Here is a 19,643-nt window from a genome sequence, read left to right as displayed (position 1 = left end):
CTCAACCTGCCAATAACCACTATTGAGGTCAAGGGTAGTGAACACAACAGCGCCAGACAATGACTCCAGGATCTCATGGATGGTGGGAAGAGGATAGGCATCAGTCTGGGAAACATTGTTTGTTGATCTTCCTATAGCCCACACAAAATCTAAGACCACCAGTCTTTTTTTGGGATGAGGACAAAAGGAGCAGCCCAGGGAGAGGAGGAACGTTCTATTATATCTTGTGTTAACATATCATTAATGAGTCCCTTTTGGATGATTAGTGTCGCTGGGGACAAACGATATGGCTTTTGCTTGATCGGCATTTCCTGTGTAAGGAATACTTTGTGCTTCAGGAGCCCGGTGCGTCCCAGCTTTGAAGTACATACATCAGCGTTATTCTGCAGCTGTTTCAACAGCCTTAACTCCTCTGGCTGTTCCAGCTGAGCTCTTCTCACAGCCTGTAAAAGGAGATCGTCAGAAGGATTATCAAGGGTTAGTGGTACCGGAGCAACGGCAGAGAAGACTGCCACATTTGAACCCCAATCATGTAACTTCGTAGCTTCTGATTGGAAGAAATGCTTCTTGCTCGGATTGTATGGAAACCAGTAGCAATTGTGTGCGATATCAATCTGGACACCACTGAAGTACATGAAATCAATTCCCAACACGACAGGAAAAGCAAGGTTCCTGGTTTGTAGGATAACAGAAGGAATCATATAGGAGCGGTTACACAGGCGGAACTCTACCTCTACCTCCATCCAAGTGGTCGTTTAGCCTCACCATCAGCCAGATAGAGTGGACCTTCTGTCCACGGCTTCAAGTTGTATTGTGGGCCTTTAACCTCCTTCCACAGTTTCTCATTGGACAGCGTGTAGGATGACCCGGTGTCCAGGATGGCTCTTCCTGCCCATGGGCCTATGGACAGGGGTAACACCAGTTGGTGGGGTATTAACTGAAAGGAAGGGGATGTCGATGGGGGGGGGAGGCGTAGGCAGAGACTCTTGGGGTTTCAGCTCTGGTTAAAGCACCAGTGAGTGGGATGGTCATTCCTGCGAAGAGAGTTAGGTGTGTTGGCCTGTTGTGATTTGTGGTTTCTGGAAGGGTTTACTTGATACGGTCTTGGACAGGTAGCTGAAGAATGTCCCTTTTGGCTACATCTCCAACAGAACATGAGAGGGGTCATGGCTGGAGACTCTGGCTGTTGTTGATGGTCTGTCTTGGGTAACTGTTTGGGGGTCTGTTTCTTTCTCTGGTCATATTGCTGTTGGCATTCTCTGTCCTTCTCAAACTGCTGTCCCAAGCGAACCAGTCCATCGATAGTGGTGACTCTTTCTCGGAGTTGACTGGCTAGTAGTGGGTTGATGTTCTTCAAGATCAATTTAATGACCTCTTCCTCCTCAATGCCAGGTTTCCACCTTCTGCACAGGGAGTGGTAACCGTATGCAAAGTCACGGATACTCTCTTTCTCTCTTTGTACTCGATTTCTGACTCTGTGTGCCAGCTCATCTGTGTAGTCCTCAGACAGAAATGCAGAGGAAAACTTGGCCTCAAAGTCAGCCCAGGAGGTAGTGGTGAGACGTGCCACATCCCACCAGTCTCGAGCTGTCCCATGCAACACATTCCTCAATGTGGCAAGGAGTTCGTTGTCAGCCAGGGAATTGAGGGCAAGAAAGTCACAACATATTTCCAGATATATTAATGGATCAGGACTGTAATCTTTTTTCCCCAAAGGTGGGAAATTGCAATTTAATGGGCATCGGCCACACAAGACGTCTACTCAATTCACCATGAACAAACGAGCTAGGAGGGATTGAGGAAGTAGAGGGGGAGGGCGTTATCGGACAATGAAAATGAACACCAGGATGCATGGTGGATTGCATCCTGCAAGGGGTGGCTGCAGGATGGCCTTGTATTGGCTGTTCAGAGGTGCCAGCTTGGCCCTCAGTGGTCTGAACAGAAGTGGACACCAGAGAAACTCTGTGCAAGGAGTTGTGCCTAATGGAGGCCATGTCCTCAGACACGTCATCCAACATTTTAGCACAATTAGAGAGCTCTGTCTGCAAGTGGTCTACAGTGTTAACCATGGGGGAAAAAAACAGAATTAACGTCCTTGAGGACCTCAGTGTGGTGATGTTGCAGGCGCCATTGGAGAGTGCCAGTGAGTTGATTTCGTTGGTAGTCAAACTGCCTGTCCATGGCACCAGTAATTTCCCGTCTTCCACTCTCACTGAGCTCTGTCAGCATGTGGGTTAGAGTGCTCAGTGAGTTTTGGAATTTCATGGCACTCTGTTGTTGCTCTTCCCTCAGACATTTGAATTTATGGTGGATAAGAGTTTGGAGATGTTGAGTCCGATGAATATCAAGGATGTCACCTTGAAGTTGTAAGACTACAACCTCTGGAGATAAACCAGACAATGGAGGAAGGTTGGGTGTCAGAGGGAGGGCTAGCTCAGTACTTCCACACAGATCCACGTCAATAAGTGAGTAACTGGTTAGACCTCCTGTGGCCTGTGGTCCAGACCGATCATTCAGATTCCCAGGGCTCTGGCCCAAATCAACTCCATTATCTCCATGCACATTATGATTTGTCTTGTCAGCTTGATGGTCAGAATGGCCCTGTGTATTCCCATTGACAGGTATGACATGGATGAGCACATTATCTTGGGGTGAATCCATTGTTTTAATTCCACACAAAAGATTTGCTTTGGTTAGTTCTCAATGTTGAGCTGTCCCATCTGGGGTGCCATTTTTTATGTAACGGTTTTGACTTGAGGTTATTATTTATAGGGGTGCCAGGTAGGTTGTGCCTACCAGAGAAAACATTGGTTTCTCCTTTTGGTTTGGGAGGGAATGAGTCCCATCTGGTCCGTCAAGTCTACACCAATACAAAGGACTTATGTAAAAGTCAGGATTGAAATAAAACTTTTCATAAACCCTTAAAACATTGGAAAGAACTTCAAAAACAACTATATTATTTTGTGTGGGTTGTATTAGCAACATCAATGATTACATACATATATAATAATATCACAATGAGTTCTGGTTCCTCCAGAAATGTCCTGTACCTCGGCCCTAAAAAGAGTCCAGCCCGGTAAAGGAGTTCAGGGAACTCCCTTGACCTTAGTCACGCAATGTTTGTCCGTTCATTCAGTGTAGCGTAAACCCAGTATTAATCATACAATCAGTATAACAATATTTTACCAAAGTCCTCAACTACAACTAACTACTGTTGTAATAACATATTAAAACATGTAATGACGCATTCACTGACTGTTGTCTGCCTGGGCTTAACCATACAATTTTGGCTTGTACTCTGTGTTATACCCTCCCTCTCTCTCTGTTTCTCAATATACTAACTGCACGGGAAACCCCCACCAGGGTGGCGGAATAAGATAAAACACACTGACAACCCATAAATATACACTGCTCAAAACCCTTTGGGATGGGCTTCAAAGACAAAGAACTCTGTCGAGAACCAATGGGATACTGACACCAGGCTGGAGAGGACTGTCTATCACCTACGAACAACCAACCAGGAGCCAGGACTACCAGAATCTACCTACGTCATTTCAATGTATAAATGAACTGCCCAAATATGTTGTAGCCTCCTCTTTTTCCGAAAGCTCCCTAAGGGTTGGACGAATAGGAGCCGTGCTGCACGTTTGCCAGATATCATCATGTCTGAATAAACGGCCTTTAATAGACCGTATCCGCCTTGTCCAGAGTCTCATCTTGGTCTTGTTTCTCCAATAACTAATCATTAACACTACATAAAGCATCACATCAAAACGAAATGAAATGCCGTCTACAAAAAAAGGTTATAGTCAGTCGGTCAGTCAGACAATCCAATCCGCCAACAGATCTCCAGCGGAGAAAGGCCACGAAGAACGGAGAGGTGTAGTCTACGGACGCAAAGAGTGGATCCGATCCTGGGTAAACTCTATTAGCCTACAAAACACACGTTTAACGGCAACAAAACACACGTTTAACGGCAACAAAACAAACGGAATAGAGAAGCGTCGGGAACTGAGGGTTGAACACATCCTCATTCACGTCTCCATCACAACCCCACTTTTGCGCAGTTGATGCTGGCTATTTAATTGGGAATTAAAGGGAAAGCACCCTATTGGAAGGAGAAGCACTGAGACGGTTCAGAAAAATTCAGGGCCTTCACAACACACTGACTAGACTCTACCCACACACTGACTAGACTCTACCCGCACACTGACTAGACTCTACCCACACACTGACTAGACTCTACCCACACACTGACTGGACTCTACCAACACACTCGCTAGACTCTACCCACACACTTACTAGACTAGACTCTACCCACACACTGACTAGACTCTACCCACACACTTACTAGACTAGACTCTACCCACACACTGACTAGACTCTACCCACACACTGACTAGACTCTACCCGCACACTGACTAGACTCTACCCACACACTGACTAGACTCTACCCACACACTGGCTAAACTAGACTCTACCCACACACTGACTAGACTCTACCCACACACTGACTAGACTCTACCCACACACTGACTGGACTCTACCAACACACTCGCTAGACTCTACCCACACACTTACTAGACTAGACTCATTATTACCTCGTACCCCTGCACATTGACTCAGTTCTGGTTCTCCTTGTATATAGCCTCATTATTACCTCGTACCTCTGAACATTGACTCAGTTCTGGTACTCCTTTAATATAGCCTCATTATTGCCTCGTACCCCTGAACATTGACTCAGTTCTGGTACTCCTTTAATATGGCCTCATTATTACCTTGTACCCCTGCACATTGACTCAGTTCTGGTTCTCCTTGTATATAGCCTCATTATTACCTCGTACCCCTGCACATTGACTCAGTTCTGGTTCTCCTTGTATATAGCCTCATTATTACCTTGTACCCCTGCACATTGACTCAGTTCTGGTTCTCCTTGTATATAGCCTCATTATTACCTCGTACCCCTGAACATTGACTCAGTTCTGGTACTCCTTTAATATGGCCTCATTATTACCTCGTACCCCTGCACATTGACTCAGTTCTGGTACTCCTTTAATATGGCCTCATTATTACCTCGTACCCCTGCACATTGACTCAGTTCTGGTACTCCTTTAATATGGCCTCATTATTACCTCGTACCCCTGAACATTGACTCAGTTCTGGTACTCCTTTAATATGGCCTCATTATTACCTCGTACCCCTGAACATTGACTCAGTTCTGGTACTCCTTTAATATGGCCTCATTATTACCTCGTACCCCTGCACATTGACTCAGTTCTGGTACTCCTTTAATATGGCCTCATTATTACCTCGTACCCCTGAACATTGACTCAGTTCTGGTACTCCTTTAATATGGCCTCATTATTACCTCGTACCCCTGAACATTGACTCAGTTCTGGTACTCCTTTAATATGGCCTCATTATTACCTCGTACCCCTGAACATTGACTCAGTTCTGGTACTCCTTTAATATGGCCTTATTATTGTCATTTTATTGTTGCTGTTTCCTTTAGGAGGGGGGGGGGGGGGGGGGGGGGCTCTTCACTGAAAAGTCTACTGTTGTGTTCGTCTCATCGGACCAATAAAATGTGATTTGTACCAGTCAGGTCTGATTGACATGTGTTCTCTCTACTAGATGACCCGTGTTCTCTTTACTAGATGACCTGTGTTCTCTCAATTAGACAACGTGTGTTCTATCAACTAGCTGACGTGTGTTCTCACTACTAGATGACCTGTGTTCTCTCAACTAGATGACGTGTGATCTATCAACTAGATGACCTGTGTTCTCTCAACTAGATGACGTGTGTTCTCTTAACTTACTACTTACAGCTCTGTAAGAAGAGAACACATGTCATCTAGTTGTTTTGAAATGACTCGTGACATTACTTGCCAGATTAAACAATGTCGTGAATACTTTTCCTAAACTGCGTTACCCACTCCAGTCAGCAGATGGCGACGTGCGTCTTTCATGTGAAGATTCAGGCGTGACGTATAATCCAGTGGACGGGACCGGATAACAACAACACGGTTACGGATTCGACCACATCGGTAGCTCCCAAGCGACATAAAACCGAAACATTGGAGCTCTTTGGACCGTTATGTGTGTTATAGACATCAGTGTTTTAAACACGCTGTCTGCGTATAAAGTTATTCCATTTCACACTGACGCTGTTAGTCAGCTAGCTGGATAAAATAGCCTAGCACTAGGCTAGTCGATCATGCGAATGAGCTAACATCTCAGGACATGAACTCACTAAATTACTCCCACCCTGCTAAAGAAGAAGCTCGTGGCCTGAACGTTGTCGTGGCAGAGGAAGAGGAGGAAAAAGAAGCGTTCGGAATGAAAGAAGAGAAGAAGGCTATCACATTGAAAGAAGAAGAAGAAGGTATTGGAGTAAATGAGGCGATGTACGTTACAGGGAAAGAAGTGGAGAAAGAAGAAGACGCCGTTTTTAGAGTGAAGGAGGAGATTACTGTCACAGTGAAAGGAGAGGAAGAAGGTTTCGGGGTGAAAGAGGAGGAGAAGTACATGACTGTCACAGTGAAAGGAGAGGAAGAAGAGCATGTTTTAGTGAAGGAAGAAGAGCATGTTTTAGTGAAGGAAGAAGAGGATGTCTTTGGAGTGAAAGAGGAGGAAGATGCTATGAGAGTGAAAGATGAGGGGGATGATGAAGAGGAGGGGGAGACTGGAGATCTGATTAACACCAGTGAGTATCGCCTTAAAAACAGGGGCACAAACTCTGCAGTTGGTGAACTAATGTTTGGTTTTAAAGGGGCATTAAGGGGCATTCGGGTAGGGTAGCCTAGTGATTAGAGTGTAGGGACGGCAGGTTAGCCTAGTGGTTAGAGCGTTGGACTAGTAACCGAAAGGTTGCAAGTTTGAATCCCCGAGCTGACAAGGTACAAATCTGTCGTTCTGCCCCTGAACAAGGCAGTTAACCCACTGTTCCTAGGACGTCATTGAAAATAAGAATTTGTTCTTAACTGACTTGCCTGGTTAAATAAAAGTAAAATAAATGTTTTAAAAAAATAATACTGTTCTACACTTGAATATGTTGTTCAGTGCTGTAGGAAGCAATACAGACTAGGGGAGCACCAACAAAAGGTTAACATCAAACGCTTCCCTCCCAGCCTGGTATTGGACTATAGGAGTCTAATGTTACTCCTTAGACCAACGACCTAATGTAACATTGGACTATAGGAGTCTAATGTTACTCCTTAGACCAACGACCTAATGTAACATTGGACTATAGGAGTCTAATGTTACTCCTTAGACCAATGACCTAATGTAACATTGGACTATAGGAGTCTAATGTTACTCCTTAGACCAACGACCTAATGTAACAGTATCCTCGCCCATACCCGGGGGCCTCTGCACACATCAACAACAGTCACCCACGAAGCATCGTTACCCATCTCTCCACAAAAGCCGCGGCACCTTGCAGAGCAAGGGGGAACCACTACTTCAAGGTCTCAGAGCAAGTGACGTCACCGATTGAAATGCTATTTAGCGCGAACACCGCCGTTTCACATCCGTTACACTAACATGTTCTGTTTGAAGGGGGAATTGGCTTCGGAAGTCAAAAACAGACAAATACTCCCATATTTATTTCAAATTCCAATTGTAAAATCGGTTCCAGTTGCTGTGCGGTTCTGGAAACCTGAATCTCTCTTCTTTCGTATCACATCCCCCAAAAATAGCTTCACAAATTCAAAATTAGTGTACAGCAAGTGGAGGCTGGTGGTGGGAGAACGACTCATAGTAGTGGCTGGAATGGAGTCAATGGATTGGTTGGTATCAACCACATGGAAACCACGTCTTTGATGTGTGTTTGATGCCATTTCATTTGACTCCATTCCAGCCATTACTATGAGCAGTCCTCCCACCAGCAGCCTCCACTTGCTGTACACTTTTAACAGTAAGAGTCCAATGACTCTTATGTGTAATGGAATGGAACTGAGTCATGATCAAATGACTCTTATGTGTAATGGAATGGAACTGAGTCGTGATCAAATGACTCTTATGTGTAATGGAATGGAACTGAGTCGTGATCAAATGACTCTTATGTGTAATGGAAGGGAACTGAGTCATGATCAAATGACTCTTATGTATAATGGAATGTTAACAATGGATCAAATGTTGTGTTTTTTTTGCAGGTGTAGCGAAATTCTTGCATTTAGGATATATTTTTCTGTTATGTTCAGCTCATAGTGTCTCCTGTTACTGTCCTCCCTTCCACTGACTGTTATGTTCAGCTCATAGTGTCTCCTGTTTACTGTCCTCCCTTCCACTGACTGTTATGTTCAGCTCATAGTGTCTCCTGTTACTGTCCTCTCTTCTACTGACTGTTATGTTCAGCTCATAGTGTCTCCTGTTACTTTCCTTTCTTCCACTGACATACTGTTATGTTCAGCTCATAGTGTCTCCTGTTATGTTCAGCTCATAGTGTCTCCTGTTATGTTCAGCTCATAGTGTCTCCTGCTACTGTCCTCCCTTCCACTGACTGGTATGTTCAGCTCATAGTGTCTCCTGTTACTGTCCTCTCTTCTACTGGCTGTTATGTTCAGCTCATAGTGTCTCCTGTTACTGTCCTCTCTTCCACTGACTGTTATGTTCAGCTCATAGTGTCTCCTGTTATGTTCAGCTCATAGTGTCTCCTGTTATGTTCAGCTCATAGTGTCTCCTGTTATGTTCAGCTCATAGTGTCTCCTGTTATGTTCAGCTGATAGTGTCTCCTGTTATGGTCAGCTCATAGTGTCTCCTGTTATGTTCAGCTCATAGTGTCTCCTGTTATGTTCAGCTCATAGTGTCTCCTGTTATGTTCAGCTCATAGTGTCTCCTGTTATGTTCAGCTCATAGTGTCTCCTGTTATGTTCAGCTCATAGTGTCTCCTGTTATGTTCAGCTCATAGTGTCTCCTGTTATGTTCAGCTCATAGTGTCTCCTGTTACTGTCCTCTCTTCCACTGACATACTGTTATGTTCAGCTCATAGTGTCTCCTGTTACTGTCCTCCCTTCCACTGACTGTTATGTTCAGCTCATAGTGTCTCCTGTTATGTTCAGCTCATAGTGTCTCCTGTTATGTTCAGCTCATAGTGTCTCCTGTTACTGTCCTCCCTTCCACTGACTGTTATGTTCAGCTCATAGTGTCTCCTGTTACTGTCCTCCCTTCCACTGACTGGTATGTTCAGCTCATAGTGTCTCCTGTTACTGTCCTCCCTTCCACTGACTGTTATGTTCAGCTCATGTTTCCCCTTAAACCACTCGAGTGTTTCTTTAACAGTATGCTTAGGGTCATTGTCCTGCTGGAAGGTGAATCTCCGTCCCAGTCTCAAATCTCTGCAAGACTGAAACAGGTTTCCCCTCAAGAATTCCCTGTATTTAGCGCCATCCATCATTTATTCAATTCTGAGCAGTTTCCCAGTCCCTGCCGATGGAAAAACATCCCCACAGCATGATGCTGCTGCCACTACTGGGGAAGCTCTTTTCGAGGTTTTGGTTTTGCGCCAGACATAGTGTTTTCCTTGATGGCCAAAAAGCTCAATTTTAGTCTCATTTGACCATAGTATTGTCTTCCATGTGTTTGGGGAGTCTCCCACATGCCTTTTGGCTGAACACCAAACATGTTTGCTTATTTTTTTTCTTGAAGCAAGGGCTTTTTTTCTGGCCACTCTTCCATAAAGCCCAGCTCTGTGGAGTGTACGACTTAAAGTGGTCCTATGGACAGATACTCCAATCTCCGCTGTGGAGCTTTTCACCTCCTTCAGGGATATCTTTGGCCTCTTTGTTGCCTCTTTGATTAATGCCCTCCTTGTCTGGTCTGTGAGTTTTGGTGGGCGGCCCTCTCTTGGCAGGTTGGTTGTGGTGCCATAATCTTTCCATTTTTTAATAATGGATTTAATGGTGCTCCGTGGGATGTTCAAAGTTTCTGATTTTTTTGTTAGAACCCAACCCTGACCTGTACTTCTCCACAACTTTGTCCCTGACCTGTTTGGAGAGCTCCCTGGTCTTCATGGTGCCGCTTGCTTAATGGTGTTGTAGATTGGGGCCTTTCAGAACATGTATATATATATATATATATATATATGAGATCATGTGACACTTAGATTGCACACAGGTGGACTTTATTTAACTAATTATGTGACTTCTGAAGGTAATTGCTTGCACCAGATCTTATTTAGGGGCTTCATAGCAAAGAGGGTGAATACAAATGCATGCCCCACTTTTCAGTTTTTTTATATATATATATATATAATTCTTTGAAACAAGTATTTTTTTTTCATTTCACTTCACCAATATGGACTATTTTGTGTATATCCATTACATGAAATCCAAATAAAAATACATTTAAATTACAGGTTGTAATGCAACAAAATAGGAAAAATGCCAAAGGGGATGAATACTTTTGCAAGGCACTGTATATGGTATACCGCCAGTCTAGTTGGGATTAAACTTCATCGGAAGACAGTTTGATCAAGTAGAGGTTTTATTCACGTCTCTGTTTAACCAAATACTCTGTTTGTCTTCGGCAGAAGAGAGACCAGACTCTCAGTCTGACGGCAGGAAGAGTCCTTTGGGGGAACCAGACCCAGAGACGCCCAAACCAGCAAGACCACACCACTGCTCCCAGTGTGGAAAGAGTTTTTCCCGGTTATGGGACCGGAAAATACATGAGAGAATACACTCTGGAGTGAAGCCTTACCACTGCTCAGACTGTGGAAAGAGATTTACCCAGCTAGGGCACCTGAAAGAACATAAGAGAACACACACTGGTGAGAAGCCCTACCAATGCTCCCAGTGTGGAAAGAGTTTTAACCAGTTAGGGGCCCTGAAAACGCATGAGAGAATACACACAGGAGAAAAGCCCTACCAATGCTCCCAATGTGAAAAGAGATTTACCCAGTTAGGTACCCTGAAAGAGCATGAATTAAAACACACAAAGACACAGGAGAAGACATACCACTGCTCTCATTGTGGGAAGACATTTTCCAGGTCAGAGGACCTGAAATCACATGAGAGAATAGCGAGGCTGTGTTCCGACTTATGTTTTTGACTGAGATTTTGTTTTGTCTTTGTTCATGCTAGATGCTGTTCATCACGTTTGCCGCTTGCTGACTGATAATTTTTTTTTTAAAGAGAGCGCTCGTAGACCTTGTCCCGTTGGGACGTAGACAGTTCCGGAAGACAAATGAATAATGTCAGTCATCAGTATTTTACAGTTCTTCCAGGGGGGGCGGTAACTGTCAGTGTAGTTGACCTCTGATTCGTCGAGCTTCATGTCAGTCATCAGTATTTTACAGTTCTTCCAGAGCGGGCGGTAAATGTCAGTGTAGTTGACCTCTGATTCGTTGAGCTTCATGTCAGTCATCAGTATTTTACAGTTCTTCCAGAGCGGGCGGTAACTGTCAGTGTAGTTGACCTCTGATTCGTCGAGCTTCATGTCAGCCATCAGTATTTTGCAGTTCTTACAGAGCGGGCGGTAACTGTCAGTGTAGTTGACCTCTGATTCGTTGAGCTTCATGTCAGTCATCAGTATTTTACAGTTCTTCCAGAGCGGGCGGTAACTGTCAGTGTAGTTGACCTCTGATTCGTCGAGCTTCATGTCAGTCATCAGTATTTTACAGTTCTTCCAGAGCGGGCGGTAACTGTCAGTGTAGTTGACCTCTGATTCGTCGAGCTTCATGTCAGTCATTCCCACTTCGGTCCACGTGTGTGAAAGAAGGTGTGGTTGGTTGCATTTTTACAAAGGCCCTGATCTATTTTCCACTTATATGGTCTTATGATCAATCACATCAGATATTTTTTTTCAGAGCTGATCTAAGTGGTCAAAAGACCAATTGGTGGATTTTTTTTTTTTTTGAATTCTGAGATTCTGTTAATAAATAATGCCATCCATAAACTGTCTGTACCTTCTATGTGCAGTCATAAAACCTATTTCAATGTTCATGTCATTTCCTTGGGTTTCCATAGGTACCATATTTGACATGGTAATAACCTCATATTTATCATTGCTGGGAAGTATCTGAAATTCATTACACGGAGCATAATGAAAGGCATAAAAACGACACAATCATTCATTTGTTACATTCGATATCCGAAATACTCTCATCACTCTGTGCGTCTCTTTGGTAAAAACATGATTTATCAGATTATTGGTTAATTAGCAGTCTGGTCCCTTGGGCTTGTCAGTAAGCATTTCACTGTAAGGTCTACTACACCTGTTGTATTCGGCATTTCACTGTAAGGTCTACGACACCTGTTGTATTCGGCATTTCACTGTAAGGTCTACTACACCTGTTGTATTCGGCATTTCATTGTAAGGTCTACTACACCTGTTGTAGTCAGCATTTCACTGTGAGGTCTACTACACCTGTTGTATTCAGCATTTCACTGTAAGGTCTACTACACCTGTTGTAGTCAGCATTTCACTGTGAGGTCTACTACACCTGTTGTATTCAGCATTTCACTGTGAGGTCTACTACACCTGTTGTATTCGGCATTTCACTGTAAGATCTACCTACACCTGTTGTATTCGGCGCATGTGACAAATAAGATTTGATTGGAGTAAATCCAGGACCTGGAGCAACATCTCTTTTGTTTGTTGTTTAAGATTAACATTTAAAAATGTGTATTTTGTTTTGACTGCGACACAAAAGGATAATCTCTCACCTTAATAACACAGAACGCGTGATCTCACGATCGCTCTGCCGAAGAGTCTCACTTCAGTAAAGGATAATCTCTCACCTTAATAACACAGAACACGTGATCTCACGATCGCTCTGCCGAAGAGTCTTACTTCAGTAAAGGATAATCTCTCACCTTAATAACACAGAACACGTGATCTCACGATCGCTCTGCCGAAGAGTCTTACTACAGTAAAGGATAATCTCTCACCTTAATAACACAGAACGCGTGATCTCACGATCGCTCTGCCGAAGAGTCTTACTACAGTAAAGCTATTGTTCCACTCTAGTGGGGACACTTCAAGGCTGAAAAGGGGACACGTCAATGCTGAAAAGGGGACACTTCAAGGCTGAAAAGGGGACACTTCAAGGCTGAAAAGGGGACGACACTTCAATGCTGAAAAGTTTGGAAAATGTTGTTTGGTTGATTTATGATTAGAGAGAAAGAAATATATCGAATTATTTAGAGATGCGCATGGAAAAGTGTATGGAAATGCTTTTGTGGTTATGGTGACACCTAATGGGCACCTGTGGTTTACCTTCATAACAGCTGAAGAATTGAACTGAACCTAAATATAAACTCAACATGTGAAGTGTTGGTCCCGTGTTTCATGACCTGACGTAAAAGATCCCAGAAATGTCCCGTGTTTCATGACCTGACGTAAAAGATCCCAGAAATGTCCCGTGTTTCATGACCTGACGTAAAAGATCCCAGAAATGTCCCGTGTTTCATGACCTGAAATAAAAGATCCCAGAAATGTCCCGTGTTTCATGACCTGAAATAAAAGATCCCAGAAATGTCCCGTGTTTCATGACCTGAAATAAAAGATCCCAGAAATGTCCCGTGTTTCATGACCTGAAATAAAAGATCCCAGAAATGTCCCGTGTTTCATGACCTGAAATAAAAGATCCCAGAAATGTCCCGTGTTTCATGACCTGAAATAAAAGATCCCAGAAATGTCCCATGTTTCATGACCTGATGTAAAAGATCCCAGAAATGTCCCGTGTTTCATGTCCTGACGTAAAAGATCCCAGAAATGTTCCATACGGCACAAAAAGTTTATTTCTCTCACATTTTGTGCACAAATTAGTTTACATCTCTGTTAGTGAGCATTTGGTCCTTTTCCAAGATAATCCAATTCACCTGACAGGTGTGTCATATCAAGAAGCTGATTAAACTGGTGCAGCTTGTGCTGGGGGACAATACGGGGCCACTCTAAAATGTGCAGTTTTGTCACACAACACAATGCCACAGATGTCTCAAGTTTTGAGGGAGCACGCAATTGGCATGCGGACTTGCCGGAATGTCCACCAGAGCTGTTTTACGGAAAATGTAATGTTAATTTCTCTACCATAAGCCGCCTCCAATGTTGTTTTAGAGAATTTGTCAGTACGTCCAACTGGCCAAGCAACCGCAGACCATGTGTAACCATGCCAACCCAGGACCTCCACATCCGGCTTCGTCTGAGACCGGCCACCTGGACAGCTGATGAAACTGAGGAGTATTTCTGTCTGTAATAAAGCCCTTTTTTGTGGGGAAAAACTCATTCTGATTGGCTAGGCCTGGCTCCCCGTGGGTGGGCCTATGCCCTCTCAGGGCCGAGGGCCACCCATGGCTGCGCCCCTGCCCATAGATCAGGCCCTAATACATGTATTTCAACTGAGTTCCTTATCTGAACTGTAACTAAGTTTAATAGTTGAAATTGTTGCATATTGCATTTCTATTTTTGGTTCGGTATAGACAGACAGGGCATCATTGTATCTGTCTCATTATGACGTCTGTGAGAGCATGGGCAGAGCCATGGAGGCCATCTTCATTTTGAATTAGTTGGTCTTCCACTACTTCTATGACTTGGTAAACAAACTGAAAGGGTACATACTGCCCCACCTAGAGGGTATAAAAACAGGTACACTGGCAGTAAGGAAGTATAATTCATTGGCTGATCCCTCTTGCTGACCTGGATGGAATCATGTGATCCTTCCTTAACCAATAGGAAGTCCCATCCAGTTGACTCCTTCAAAAGTCGTCAATGACAATGGCGCTGCCCATGCTAAAACAGACAATCTCTATGAGAATAGCCAATGCTAAAACAGACTTTTGGCCACTAGAGTCCTCTATCTATCTCTATGAGAATAGCATTGAGGGTTGTTGGTAAGATTGACGTCACTACACTAATTAGGACAGGGAATTGGAGCAACAACAACCTCTGATCTCATCGATAGAAAAGTGTATGGAACTAAACCTGTATTTGGCGTTCCGTGAAGTGTCTTAGAATTTAGGAAGCAACCTTTAGCCAATATACTTTGAGTATAAACCCTTCAATGTTGTTCAGAATATGATTTGGATATTTTCAAAATGTAAAATGAAAGAAAAAACAGCTGAATAGAATTTGCATTTTGTTGATTCTAACGTTCAAACCTCTTGAATTTGATTTGTAATTGCAAATTAATTTCATATGATATACGATTTGGATTTTTCTAAATGTATTGGATTTGATATATATATATATATATATATATATATATATATATACCTTGAGAACTCTTGAATTTAAGTTGTTTCAATGCTTAATTTGTGCAGTGGTCATCAAGCTAAAGGTGTATGAAAATGTGATGTCTGATATTTTTATGAGTAAAAATAAAATAGCCTTAAAGTATCACTTGTAATCATTCAACACAGTTTCCTTTGTATGTCTTTATATCAATTATTATTTAATTAATAAAATGAAAATGAAAATGTTAATCAACTGCGTTACCAACTCCATTTAGCAGATGGCGATATCCGCATTTAATGAGATGTTGCTAATGTGACGTATAATCTAGTGGACGGAACGCTTCTTCACCAACATGGCTATTGATTCAATCACCTCGGTAGCCTACATAAAACAGATACATTAAAGCGCTTTAGACGTTTCAGTTAGTTTAAAACACATTTATGTCGTATCTAGTTACCCTTAATTTCTATATTTATGTTTTTGTTAGCCATCTAGATGGGTGGTTAAATTACCAGTAGCCTAGAAGCTAATTAATGATAGCTAGCTAACGTTACCTCGCTAACATCCTCGACCATGAGCTCACCAAGCTACACCCCACCTGCTAAAGAAGAGGGGGTCTGCTGGACGGAGAAAGAAGCCCCCGTGAAAGAGGAGGAGGAAGAGGAGGCTGTCACAGTTAAACAAGAAGTAGAGGGTGAGGCTTTTACAGTTAAACAAGAAGTAGAGGGTGAAGCTGTTGGAGTGAAAGAAGAGGAGGTGGATGTTACTGTGGAGGAAGAGAAACAAGACGGTGCCGCTTTGGGAGTGAAAGAGGAGGAATTGACTGTCACAGTGAAAGAAGAAGATATTTTCAGAGTGAAAGAGGAGGATGCCGTCTTTGGAGTGAAGGAGGAGGGGGAGATTACTGTCACATGGGAGGAGGAGGAGGAGGAGGAGGAAGAGATTGGAGATATAATTAACACCAGTGAGTACCGTCTCAAAAACAGAAGTACAAACTATGCAGTTGTTAAACTATTGTGTGGTTTTTACTGAAGTTATATACTTTAATATGTTGTTCTGTACTGTAGAAATGGTTAAAGCTACACTGTCAGATAGTGTACACCATCAAACAGAGGGCCGTTAACAATGGGTCAATGCATCCTATGACATTGATCAAAATACTGTAGTCCTCATTATCTGTTATTATGGAGCTCTGCTCAGCCTATAAACATGACATTATCTATTATCATAGAGCTCTGTTCAGCCTGGAGACATGACATTATCTATTATTATAGAGCTCTGCTCAGCCTATAAACATGACATTATCTATTATTATAGAGCTCTGCTCAGCCTATAAACATGGCATTATCTATTATAATAGAGCTGTGCTCAGCCTATAAACATGACATTATCTATTATTATAGAGCTCTGCTCAGCCTGTAAACATGACATTATATATTATTATAGAGCTATGTTCAGCCTGTAAACATGACATTATCTATTATAATAGAGCTATGCTCAGCCTATAAACATGACATTATCTATTATTATAGAGCTATGTTCAGCCTGTAAACATGACATCTATTATAATAGAGCTATGCTCAGCCTATAAACATGACATTATCTATTATTATAGAGCTCTGCTCAGCCTATAAACATGGCATTATCTATTATTATAGAGCTCTGCTCAGCCTGTAAACATGACATTATATATTATTATAGAGCTATGTTCAGCCTGTAAACATGACATTATCTATTATAATAGAGCTATGCTCAGCCTGTAAACATGACATTATCTATTATAATAGAGCTATGCTCAGCCTATAAACATGACATGATCTATTATTATAGAGCTATGTTCAGCCTGTAAACATGACATTATCTATTATAATAGAGCTATGCTCAGCCTATAAACATGACATTATCTATTATTATAGAGCTCTGCTCAGCCTGTAAACATTACATTATCTATTATCATAGAGCTCTGTTCATTCCATGAAAGCAGATTATATTTGAAGCTCTACATTATTATTATTATTATTATAGTAGCCACCAAGTTTTTCTTTAAATGAGGAATCATTTCTGGTTTAAACCTCATAGGTGGACAGTTTTATCATGTGCTGGTTTCATTCGGGTCTCTGATTAGTAGTTAATTAAATGCTATTTTTTGTCTTTAGCAGGAGAAAGACCAGACACTCACTCTGACAGCAGGAAGAGTCCTTCAGGGGAATCAGAGCCAGAGACGCCCAAACCAGCAAGACGACACCACTGCTCCCACTGTGGAAAGAGTTTTACTAAGTTACGGAATCTAAAAGAGCACGAGAGGATACACACAGGAGAAAAGCCTTACCAATGTTCCCAGTGTGGAAAGAGTTTTACCGTGTTAACTAACCTAAAACGGCATGAGAGAATACACACTGGAGAAAAGCCTTACCAATGTTCCCAATGTGAAAAGAGTTTTACCGTGTTAGTTAACCTGAAAAGACATGAGAGAATACACACAGGAGAAAAGCCTTACCAATGTTCTCTGTGTGGCAAGAGTTTTACCCAGTTAAGGTCCCTGAAAAGGCATGAGAGAGTACACTCTGGAGAGAAGCCTTATCAATGTTCCCATTGTGGAAGGAGTTTTAGGTCGTCTGCAAACATGAAGGAGCATGAGAGGACACACACAGGAGAAAAGCCTTTCCAATGCTCACATTGTGGAAAGAGTTTTACCCATCTAGTGAGCCTGAAAAGACATGAGAGAATGCACACAGGGGAAATGCCCTACCAATGCTCCCATTGTGGAAAGAGTTTTTCCCAATCAGCAAAACTGAAAAGACATAAGAGAATGCACACTGGAGAGAAGCCTTTCAAATGCTCCCATTGTGGAAAGGGTTTTACCCAATCAGGGGGCCTGAAAAAGCATGGGATAAAGAAGAAGCTATGTTCTTTATGTTCTTGATTGAGAATGTGTTTTTGTGAATGACAACTTCAGTAAAACCTAATAAAAATATATATATATTTTTTTTTTCTTCCAATTTCAATACTTTAATTGAATACAGAGTACCTCTGTTTTTTAAGTATACGTTCTCTGTGGATGGAGTGGAGCATTAAATATAGAGTCCTGGACAGAGTCTTGTCCATCAGTCGCTGTGGATGGAGGGGAACATTAAATATAGAGTCCTGGACAGAGTCTTGTCCATCAGTTGCTGTGGATGGAGGGGAACATTAAATATAGAGTCCTCGACAGAGTCTTGTCCATCAGTCGCTGTGGATGGAGGGGAACATTAAATATAGAGTCCTGGACAGAGTCTTGTCCATCAGTCGCTGTGGATGGAGGGGAAATTAAATATAGAGTCCTGGACAGAGTCGTGTCCATCATTTGCTGTGGATAGAGTGGAGCATTAAATATAGAGTCCTGGACAGAGTCTTGTCCATCAGTTGCTGTGGATGGAGTGGAGCCGAGACACAGCTCCTTGATATGTTGCCTGATCTCCTCTTCAGCTGTGAAATAATCGTTTTATAATGTACATTAAACTAGACTTGAGGTTTCACAGTTTATCTTTTGTCGTAGTGATAAACTTTGCCTTTAGGGTTGGTCGTTGACCAGCTCCATTATTGCAATAGAAATGACAAATTCTCTCTAACTTGATTAGAATTTCCACGACACTCTGCTCGGGTCATGAAAATCCATTTCATGAAGCTCCAGACGAATAGTTATTGTGCTGACGATGTTGCTTCCAGAGGCAGTTTGGAACTCGCTTCACCACTCGGCAGTCCCGTCCTGTGAGCTTGTGTGTCCTACCACTTGGTAGCTGAGCTGTTGTTGCTCCTAGACTTTTTCCAACTTCACGAGAACAGCACTTTCTGTTGACTGGGGGGCAACTGTAGCAGGGGAAGAAATTTGACGAACTGACTTGTTGGAAAGGTGAACATCGTATGACGGGTGCCACGTTGAAACTCACTGAGCTCTTCAGTAAGGCCATTCTGCCGCCCATGTTTGTCTATGGAGATTGCATGGCTGTGTGCTCGATTTTATACACCTGTCAGCAACGGGTGTGGCTGCAATAGCAAAATACGCTCATTTGAAGGGGTGTCTACATACTTTTGTATATACAGTTGTAGCCGGGAAAATATTGGCACCCTTGCACTTTTTTCAAATAATACACAATTTCTTCCAGAAAACTGTTCAAATGAAAACATATTTTAGTGTCCACATAAGTATGTCTCCGGTTTGTAGTTGAACAAAACCGGAATAATTTATGAAGTGTTAGCTTATTACACAAAGACATCCTAAAATGGCCTAGAAAATATCAGTGGCACCTTCTAGAAGTAGTGAAAAATATTCTCCTTTACTTTGGAATTGAACCGATCTGTGGTGAGTTGCAGGTACCTGCAATATAACAACCACTCATTCAACCAGTTTGAACAGAGAAAGGGACTCATTCAACCAGTTTGAATAGAGAAAGGGACTCATTCAACCAGTTTGAATAGAGAAAGGGACT

At 42.5% G+C, this 19,643-nt stretch overlaps 1 protein-coding gene across 1 annotated transcript; it reads left to right on the top strand.

Annotated features, from left to right (window-relative positions):
• The first annotated feature begins 15,575 nt into the window (after positions 1-15,575).
• LOC139395709 (zinc finger protein 79-like) lies at positions 15,576-18,100 on the top strand. The gene is made up of 4 exons (XM_071143052.1): positions 15,576-15,897; positions 15,931-16,141; positions 17,337-17,948; positions 18,000-18,100. Exons 1-4 carry the CDS (start codon positions 15,751-15,753, stop codon positions 18,098-18,100), a joined length of 1,071 nt encoding a protein of 356 aa, XP_070999153.1. The 5' UTR covers positions 15,576-15,750.
• The last annotated feature ends 1,543 nt before the right edge of the window (positions 18,101-19,643 follow it).

The sequence above is a fragment of the Oncorhynchus clarkii genome, unplaced genomic scaffold, assembly GCF_045791955.1.
Source record: "Oncorhynchus clarkii lewisi isolate Uvic-CL-2024 unplaced genomic scaffold, UVic_Ocla_1.0 unplaced_contig_7010_pilon_pilon, whole genome shotgun sequence".
Taxonomy (NCBI): Eukaryota; Metazoa; Chordata; class Actinopteri; order Salmoniformes; family Salmonidae; genus Oncorhynchus; species Oncorhynchus clarkii.
This window is presented reverse-complemented; position numbering and strand designations above follow the sequence as displayed.